General features: G+C 40.6%; 1 protein-coding gene across 3 annotated transcripts in view; it reads left to right on the forward strand.

The window, feature by feature from the left end:
- wdr75 (WD repeat domain 75) overlaps nucleotides 1–9,464 on the forward strand; it is a 42,016-nt gene extending 32,552 nt beyond the window's left edge. The window contains exons 13-21 of one of the 3 annotated variants that reach the window (XM_062457463.1): nucleotides 513–664; nucleotides 1,177–1,357; nucleotides 4,982–5,073; nucleotides 5,381–5,476; nucleotides 7,143–7,312; nucleotides 7,792–7,851; nucleotides 7,965–8,108; nucleotides 8,357–8,466; nucleotides 9,034–9,464. In XM_062457463.1, coding sequence (XP_062313447.1) covers nucleotides 513–664; nucleotides 1,177–1,357; nucleotides 4,982–5,073; nucleotides 5,381–5,476; nucleotides 7,143–7,312; nucleotides 7,792–7,851; nucleotides 7,965–8,108; nucleotides 8,357–8,466; nucleotides 9,034–9,247 — 1,219 coding nt within the window. In that variant the 3' untranslated portion in view covers nucleotides 9,248–9,464. The remainder of the gene's footprint in view (nucleotides 1–512; nucleotides 665–1,176; nucleotides 1,358–4,981; nucleotides 5,074–5,380; nucleotides 5,477–7,142; nucleotides 7,313–7,791; nucleotides 7,852–7,964; nucleotides 8,109–8,356; nucleotides 8,467–9,033) is intronic. The other 2 variants (XM_062457464.1, XM_062457465.1) reach the window with 2 other exon arrangements.
- The last annotated feature ends 678 nt before the right edge of the window (nucleotides 9,465–10,142 follow it).

Below are 10,142 nucleotides of genomic sequence, written 5' to 3' on the forward strand. Positions count from 1 at the left end.
TTTTTTTTTTTTGCAGTTGCTCAAAGAATTACATTTACATTGAGGTATTGTGTGCTCTTTACAAAGTTGTTAAAATGAAACTGGTCATAAATTTCACTCGATGTGGTATTAAAAAGTCTTAAATCCAACTGTCCTAAACCTGCAGATATCCTGATATAATATTGTTGATAGATATTGTTGCCTACACAGCTCATATAGGTTTGGACTTGATATTTTTCTAACAAGCGACCATATTTTGAAAAACGTTCCCAAAAACCTGCAACTCGTGATTATTTCAACTGATAGAAAAAAAGCCCAAAGTTGTGAATTATAAGCAGACTTGGCAACTCTGATTTTGTCGCGTTGACCCATGGTTATCCAACGCAACACTCAAATTGAGTAGAATCTGTTTGTACATATTCTGTTGAAATAAGTCAGCTGATCTTTGTTTCAGACATTTGATATGAAATCTATTATTTCTTAATGTGTTCCTTCAATGTATTTGCTCCTTTTTCCAATCCCACCCTATCTAGTTTTGTGCTGAACACCACTGTCTCAGCCCCCCACGAGGACAGGATTACAGCCATGTGCTTCTGCCCTCTGCCAGAGACCACCATGCTTGTGACCGCCAGCCAAGACGGCAGCTTCAAAGTTTGGCTGCTGGCAGACCAGTTAGACATGAATGGTAAGCCAGCCCAGTTCTAGCCTAATTGTTTCAAGTTCAACATCCAATATAATTCCCCAAGGATGGGTGCCCGCTAAAGAGATCCTTGGGAAACAGGCTTGTACAATAGCCCAGTTAACGCCCTTGGCCACTGTTGGGCAGCCATCCATTATCTGAGTTGCGCATGTTGTGATTCATGCTGAGATGGGTTTGTGGCCAAAAACTACAAACTCCATGAGAATGGTTTCACAAACCTCATGTAATGTGGCCACATGACTCAGCATTTGTTTCGGCAAAGACAGCTAAATACGTCAGCATTTACAACACAAGGCAATTTTCACAAATGATAAAATCTGTCTCAAATGTCAGCTCACATTGCATGTTTACTTAACCTTGAACATAAGCAACACAAAAATGTATTCACCAACATGTATTGTAGTGGTACAATTTGGTGGATGTAATCCCCAAGGCCGTTAGTTAAATACTCTAGTAAAAGTTCATTCTGTAACTTTCTCACTTCCCTTAACCCACAGAAGACGTTAACTCCTGGTCGTGTGACTTTGTGGGAAGATATCACAACTTGAAGCCTGAGTGTTGCTGCTTCTCGGCAGACGGCTCCTTACTGGCTGTGGGCTTTCAGGAGGTGGTGACTGTGTGGAGTTCTGCCTCTTGGGAACTGGTGACCACCTTTTCTAAGCCCCCAGGAACCATTAGGTGAGGATAAGTGTGTGCAAACAGTGACCCCCCTGCTATTTTTTTAAAGCAATCCAAGTGCACCCAGTGCTCGACATTGTACATACATACTAATAATGTACATGTTCAAAGAATCCTGTGTTTGTAATGTAACAATTGCTACTGTAGACTAGGGTTGTCACAATACTAGAATTTCAAACTCGATGCCGATACCCAGGTACTGGGATACCATTTTCGATACCACGGGGGGACAATGACAAAATATATTAAGATGCATAAAAACTTTTATTTTATAAAAATTTGAACAATACAAACAGTCAATGACAACAGATTTTTTAAATGGTCTAACATAAAAAAGACAGTACAGTGTTTCCCACAGATTAGAAAGCAATTTGTGGTGGTGGTGTGTGTGTGGGGGGGGGGGATCGCCCCGTGTCTGACCGGGGGGGGGGGGGGGGTAGGTATACGGGGGAGATTATGTATTATACGTAATTATATTAAATATTAATCAAAATGATTCACACCTTCACAAAATCCACACGCCCAACCCCAAATACACACATCTAACACCCTATACAAAATTCGGTTCAGGCTGGTCCTCATCCTCAACACGTGCCTTTTTCAGTCGTGGAAAATACTTTTCAATACTCATCTGGATTGAAGCAGCAAACATTCAGTGTAAGAATAAAGAAATGACTTAACATTATTTATAATAAGTTTATTTGATTCACAGCTGCTATGTATAGTGTTTTGACCTTGACAACCCAACTGCATTTTCCCGCAAACTTGCGACTAGTTAACTTTCTAAAGAAGGCGCAATCGCTTGTTTGCTAAGACAGACATGGTGTGCACGGAGGGGCTGTGTGTGTCGCGCGTGCGAGTGTCGCGCGTGCGAGTGTCGCGCGTGCGAGTGTCGCGCGTGCGAGTGTCGCGCGTGCGAGTGTCGCGCGTGCGAGTGTCGCGCGTGCGAGTGTCGCGCGTGCGAGTGTCGCGCGTGCGAGTGTCGCGCGTGCGAGTGTCGCGCGTGCGAGTGTCGCGCGTGCGAGTGTCGCGCGTGCGAGTGTCGCGCGTGCGAGTGTCGCGCGTGCGAGTGTCGCGCGTGCGAGTGTCGCGCGTGCGAGTGTCGCGCGTGCGAGGTTTTAAAAAAATTATAACGAAACGCAATATTTGGCGGCCGGAGTTGATTCTGTTGCACACCGCCACGAATTAGTCTGTGTGGGAAACACTGCAGTAACATAACTTAAGGTTTGTGTGTATATGTATATGACAAAAAAATTATATATAAAAGGTAGTGCAAAAAAATAGGGCTGTTCCCGACTAATATTTTCTTTGGTCGACCAAGACTCGACTGAACACTTCTGAAAATCGATTAATCTCACTTTGAATTTTTTTTCTTCTTATAATAAATGTCAAATGTTTTTCATCAAACCATTTTGTGTGATGTTTTACCTCACTGTTTTAAGAGATAATCTGAAAGAAGTACATATGTAAGAAGGGGGATTGACAAATAGACAAACATTTACATTTTAGTCATTTAGCAGACGCTCTTATCCAGAGCGACTTACAGTAAGTACAGGGACATTCCCCCCGAGGCAAGTAGGGTTAAGTGCCTTGCCCAAGGACACAACGTCATTTGGCACGGTCGGGAATCGAACTCGCAACTTTCTGATTACTAGCCCGATTCCCTAACCGCTCAGCCACCTGAATCACAACAAACAAATGTACAAACATTTTCCAGAGCTGTCTCAATGTAGAGCTAGCTGCTGGACATTCCAGATTCAGCCGCTATAAAATTAGCTATTACTAATAATAAGCCTTGTGTCACCAGTCGTTACCGAATGCCGATATAATAAAAAATGCCTGAGTGTTTGCATGTATTAGCGAAGTAGGCCAATTTACAGTTTTCAAGTGGTACATCATATTCAACGTTGAACTATGGAATATAAACCGTTGTTGGCAGAGTGTGCATTCAACATGTTTTGAGTCACCCGGTACTTTGATAAAATGCTTCCATACCACAGATTTCTTAACCATTTTGCCTAAAGGATTAATAACACCAGCAGTAGACAAAGTATGGTAGAGTTTAGGCTAAAAGATACAATTGTGCTCATGTGCCGTGTGCAAAAAACTAAACAAAACGCAGATTAACGGAAGGGAAAACAGTAACTCCTTTTTTATATATATATATATATATATATATATATATATAATTTTTTTTTTTAGTTGCTTTATTTGTCTTAAATAATATAATCTACAATTTCTCTAGAACATTTCTTTAATTCAGCAATGGTGACACAAGTGGGAATCAGATCTCACACTTGCATACGGCTGCTCGACTAAAATAAATCTTAGTCGACCATGAGCATATCGACCAACAGTCGACTGAGTGGGGACAGCCCTACAAAAGACAACTGTCTTTTTTGGAGACAGTGATTCTACACCTACAGAGTGATACTACACTACGTGATACTACACTACGTTTAACGTTTAGGGAGTCAGGTGGCTGAGCGGTTAGGGAAACGGGCTGGTAATCAATCACGACCGGTTCGTGCCAAATGACGTTGTGTCCTTGGGCAAGGCACTTCACCCTACTTGCCTCGGGGGAATGTCCCTGTACTTACTGTAAGTCGCTCTGGATAAATGTTTATTAGCTAATGTTCAGAGTTTTCAGATTACATTTCTGAGTAAATTGTTGGATTGTTAGACAAGGCCCCCATCTATCAATATCACTACATGTAACTCTTCAGGTGTCGCCGCCATTGTTCCATCCACTGTCTAGTGAAGTAGCCTATATTATCACTCTGTGCTTCCTGTAACAGAAGCTGTCAATCAAGGTACAAGGATGTCTCTGTGGTTGTTATCGCGTTGAAAGCAACTAATCATAAGAGGGTCAGTGCCTCCATAGTTTTCCGCCCCCAAATTGTCAAAAGTCATGTAGACGTGTGTGAGCAGAAATCAGCTGAGTATCAAATGAGTATCTAATCAGAATATATCTTTTTTATCGATTAGTATCCGAGCATACTTTTTGACAACCCTACCCTGGACCGTATTTGAAAAAGGTCCATTAATATTCCATACTGTCAGAGTAACTAGAAGCGAAAATAAATTGAAATCAAAACATTTACTTACTTATGCATATTAATCAGTGTGAACAGTTTAAAAAAACAAAACAAAAAAAAAAACGGTCCGGTCCAAATGTGTAGTTTGGGGAATCCTGCTCTATACTGTATGTGCAGGTGTAGTACTAGTACAGAATTGGTTGGATAAGTATTAACTCCGTCCCTACGCTGCTAAGAGAACCTCATGTACAGTAAAAATTGTTAAGTTATAATTCTAGATTTTCACTCAAGATGTTATCTTTGCTGCGTAACCAAACAATCTTATTATAATGTCCAACCAGCCGTGACTTTAGGATTTCACGGAACACTGTCGTCATCTTTTCAAGTAGCTTTGGAAATGTATATACTTTTGGCAACATATGCTTTAAGTGCACTGTACTACAGCTGGTTCCATATTGTGTGTGTTTAAAATGACTGATTAACTAAATTGTTGTCTGGTTCAAAAATGGTATATGAGGTGACAGTGATGTTATGAGTGTATTATTTTAAGGTTTGGGGTTAAAAATGGTCTGTCTCTATCCACCAGGGACATTTGTTTTGGACGACTGAGCTGTTCCAAGTATCTGCTAGGAACAACCACAAACAACCTCTGCTGTTGGAACCTCCTCACCTGTGCATGTAAGTCCTCATCCCCCATCTCCGATCCCCCAGTGCGGCTCTCTCTCCCGTGTCCTCATTCTGTTTTTGTTGTTCATATTATATGTATCATATAGGGGAGTCAGGTGGCTGAGCGGTTAGGGAATCGGGCTAGTAATCTGAAGGTTGCCAGTTTGATTCCCGGCTGTGAAAAATGACGTTGTGTCCTTGGGCCAGGGACTTCACCCTACTTGCCTCGGGGGAATGTCCCTGTACTTACTGTAAGGCGCTCTGGATAAGAGCGTCTGCTAAAATTACTAAATGTAAATGTAAATATTTACTCCATCAGTGGAGTGGAGTACCTCCATGGATATGTCTCTTCTCGTGGCTGACCCCCTGTCTGAGCACATGGCTGCCTTTAGCTGTCAAGCTGGCAGCACAGACTGTAAGTTCCACTCCCATATCGTTTTTTCCAGACTTGATTTGGGTTTAATTATATTTTGATTAAAAAAACTGTGTTGTAGACAAAATATGATGGTGTAAAATTGCGTTACAACTTTTGTTCAACATTTGTTTTTCAACATTTGTTTTTACCTCTTTGCGTTCCACGAATAACAGGAGTTAATAGTCTGGGGAAGTATCAGAAATACATTCAGATAAAGCACTCTAATGTATTAATGCTTCAGTTGCTCTGTGTCACCAATACTAATGGGGAGCTAGCTACTATGTAACCTATTTAGCTACTAGATCCCCTTATGCTCTACCTGTGAAACTAAATTACCTAAGCACAATAAATGGAAACAAACTCTAGCTACTTACAGTTCAGGTGGCAGTCCCTAAGTACACTCAGCAAAGACACTATGCGCTAAGTACCCTACGAAACATATTTGTTTTTTGTGGTACTATTATAAACTTTGGACTAGGTAAGGATTCATGCTGTGGTCACATTGTTTTCCAGCTAATACCTCCCACCTGTAGGCATCTGCAAGCATCTGTATGCAAAACTAAATTCAGGCGGAAATAAAAACTTTCTATTTCATTGTTGTCAAGCTTTTGTTACTCAAAAGCAGTAGCACTTACAGGGATTCTAACAACAGGGGAAAGAACTTCACAGTGTCACCTTTCAAACGAGACCACAACCATGTTCTCCAAATTGTTCAACAACTTTCAATTTACTTTGGGTATGCCTTGGTTAGGCATTTTAGGCTAATTTTACAGGATTGTTAAGAGGCTTTAGTAAGTAAAGTAAATTGTATTTATAAAGCACACTAACACAGCAAGGCTGACCGAGGTGCCGAACAAAAGCACAAAAAAATATATATTTTTTTTAAATACACCATAAAATACATGGTAGAAACTAAATACAAACAGTCAATAACAGTAAAATAAGTAACATCACAACTCAAGAGGTAGTGGGAAATGCTAGTGCATATAAGTGTGTTTTTAAGTTTGAATTTAAAAACAGACAATGAAGGCCTGCCTGATAGAGAGGGGAAGTTGATTCCACAGCCTAGGACCAGCAACTGCGAAGGCTCTATCACCTGTACGTTTACAGCATGACCGGGGAGTGTACAAAAGTAGCTTGTCCGCAGACCTCAGTGACCTAATGGGTGCGTGTAATTGTAAGAGGTCCAAGATATACGAAGGGGCCTGTCCATTAAGAGCATTAAAAACAAACAATAACATTTTAAAATGTATTCTGTACTGGACAGGAAGCCAGTGCAAAGAGGCCAAGACTGGGTTAATGTGGTCAAACTTGCTAGTGGATGATAAAATTATGGCAGAAGCATTCTTCACCATCTGAAGACGGGAGAGTGAGGACTGGGGGAGACCATCATGAAGGGAATTGCAATAATCTAAACGTGAGGTGATAAAAGCATGAATGACAGTTTCAAACTTAGAAATCAGTTGTAACTGATAGAAATCACTGAATGAATCTGCTTAATTCACCCAAGGTCTGAGTCAATAATGAACCCAAGATTCTTGACATGAGAACTGACATTAGGGAAAAAATTACTTATCCTGTTAACAAGACTAGCTCTAAAGCCAGCAGGACCAAACATAATCACAGGCTACTAACATCTCTTTATTTGGTTTTGTGTTCCCCATAGTGTTCGTGTTCAAGCCGAGGGAGCCAAGAACATTCTTTTCCCATAAGGCTTTGTGCACAGGTAAGGTGCAGCATGCTATATTCGCTCCCCGAGGTGAGATGCTGGACAGCTGCGATGAGCGTACCAAGTGGCTCAACAGATCTCAGCTTTATTTCCTTACCCAACACATGGTAAATATTGCTATACAAACTGAAATATTATGCACTCATCACTGGGTATCTTGAGAATCAAAGTTCTTAAGTAGCTTAATTCATGTTTTATTTACTATTCGTTCGTAGACGACTGTTGTTAACAATAGGTTACGTTTCTAATCAAGCTGGTAACAAATGGGCAGGTAAATTAATTTATTCTGCTCATTTATTCCAATTCTTGCTGGCAAGCTATTTAGCCTAGATAAGATGCAAGAGTAGCATCAAACTCTTTGAAGCCGCTTCCATTGGTTCAAAGAACCAATCAGAATCCCTTTCATACAGATTCATCTTTCATGGTCAGCTGCCTCCACAAGTTCAATACAAAGCTAAAATACTTTTGTTTCCCCCTCCTACTATCAACACCATTATATGCTGTGTGGCACTACAACCTACAATAGCACATTGCTGGCAAGTAAGGCTAAATATTATTAAAGGGACACATACCTTCTCCATTTTAGGATCTAATGACTTTTACTACCGAGACTAAACAGGACAGGCTTGAGGCATCTACTAAACAGGTACTGGTAATTAATTTTTTTTGAAAATACAAATGATTGGAAATGGCAAGACCAGCCACATCAGTGTTTAGCATTGTTTCCTTTCCTCCTTGTGACAATTATTTGTGTTTAAGCTTGTTACCGATGACTGCGTTGCTGTGACGCCATTCTACCTGCTGCTCGGAAAACACAGGCAGCAGCAGAAGAAAATTTATGACAGTCTAAGCAGTCTTGCTACTGGAAGGACTCTACCCTCTAAGGGCTCTGCCATTAATGAGGTGTGTGTGTTTGCAAATCATGGCCGTCATAAGTGGCTGGTGAATAATATCCATTGGTCAATTGCCAAAATCAAGGTGTGCTAAATTGAAGAGACCTGTCCTAAATACACTTGCATTAAATTAAAATATTATTTGGTCATGTTCACTCTTCTTAAATTTAATGCAAATTACTTTTCTAGGCCATACGGCTGTATATGTCTATGATTTTAATGTTTCTATTGTCCGTGGTCTATCTGCTTGACCTTAAGTGCTCTGTCATCTATCAGCTTCTGCAAACCCCAGCCCACGTCCTGCCATCGGCCTCTTTCCTGTGTTCCATGTTTGTGCATTCCCTCTTAATCTCCATCACTGAGAACAGGTGAGCAACTTGCCATTGAATGTACATGTGTTTTCAAGCTTCAAGGTGTCATTCTGTGATATTCTAAATGTTCCCAAATAATGTATCATTATCATCAATAATGTAGCTTCATCAAAACTATCTTGTAGCTTTATCTACCAACATCTTACAATTGGTGATTGTAGTGTTTACATATGTTCAGTGTATGGATGGGAAACAATGTCCCTTTAACCCTTGTGTTATCTTCGGGTCATTCTGACCCATCAGTCATTGTGACCCACCGTCATATTGCGACAACTTTACCGCATACAAAAACAAAGTGAAGCATTTTCTTTTAACCGTCGGGCTGTCTCAGACCCCCCACATTGCGAAGGTTAAAAGAAAATGCTATTTGTTTTTGTATTGGGTAAAATTGGGTAAACACAACGATGGTTCGTAGTGAACCTTTGGGTCATGTGACCCGAAGGCAGCACAAGGGTTAAACAATTTGTGGTTGGATACGAATAATCTCATTATAGGCGCATACATTTCATGACGCATCATGATGGTTAGTTCCTAAAAGAAATTGTTGAACATGTGCTTTTTTAGCACAAGACATGAAAAGGAACCTACTGGAGAGGAAGTAGAGAATGAGGAAGAGGACTCTGACGAAGAACAGGGGGCCCCTGTCCCCAGGCATGAATTTACATCAAGAAAACTGGGACCAGTTGAGGAATCGGGGCCTAGGAAAGCCCAAGACAGGGAACTGAGGAGAGTGAAAAAAAATGACCACAGCTGGCTCAGCAGCCTCCTTAACTCCTAATCCAAGTCCAAAAAAAGTTTTGTCCAAGTTTTGTCCAAGTCCAAGTTTTGTAACCTATTAAAAGGCTTATCATTATTGACATTTCATTTTCAAGGATTTAGTAGACTTTATACAATTCATAATCAATCTAGTTGTACAAGTTAATTGTTTATGAACGGCGTGTGAAGAATATATGGCATATAGAGTAATAAAAAGGTTCTCCCAAATGTATTCCTCTTGTTGGATTCCAACTTTAAAACAGTAGGATACTTTTAATCATGAACTTGCATTCCTCAATTCTCTAAAAAGGGTCCCAGTATGCCGAGTTGTGCAGCTCTTAACAACTATGACGTCAATGTTTCAATGGTTAGGATTTTTTCAGTAAATGAGTTTTGTCCTCTTTAAACACAAACTATATTATAAGATAATTGGGTCCTGTGTTTAGCAACACAGACAGCTCAGTGTGAGTGAAATGTTGTTTCTAGTTTGGGAGTGGCCTGTGAGGCGGGCCTTCCTCCTTGGCTTATTTAAAGTTAGTTAGAAGGCACAGAAGTTAAGACAAATTGGCGGTGCTGTTTCTCATGTGAATATATAATTTTACCTTTAAAATAATTGATACTACAGATCAAACGTCTTATTCTGTTCTCAAGGCGAAAAGTGTTAGTCGAGGACAGTGGTTCTCAAACCTGTCCTCAAGTACCACCTGTCCTGCATGTTTTAGATGTTTCCCTGCTCCAACACACCTGATTCAAATGAATGGTCGTTACCAGGCTTCTACAGAGCTAGATAACGACCCATTTATTTGAATCAGGTGTGTCGTAGCCTACAGAGCGGAGCTCTATAGTCGTTGCTTCCAAAACCAGCAGAATGCTGCCCTCAGAACGTTAGTTCGGTGTGTTGTAGTTCTTACTGGGGG

This window comes from Osmerus eperlanus, chromosome 3 (genome assembly GCF_963692335.1).
Source record: "Osmerus eperlanus chromosome 3, fOsmEpe2.1, whole genome shotgun sequence".
Lineage (NCBI taxonomy): Eukaryota > Metazoa > Chordata > Actinopteri > Osmeriformes > Osmeridae > Osmerus > Osmerus eperlanus.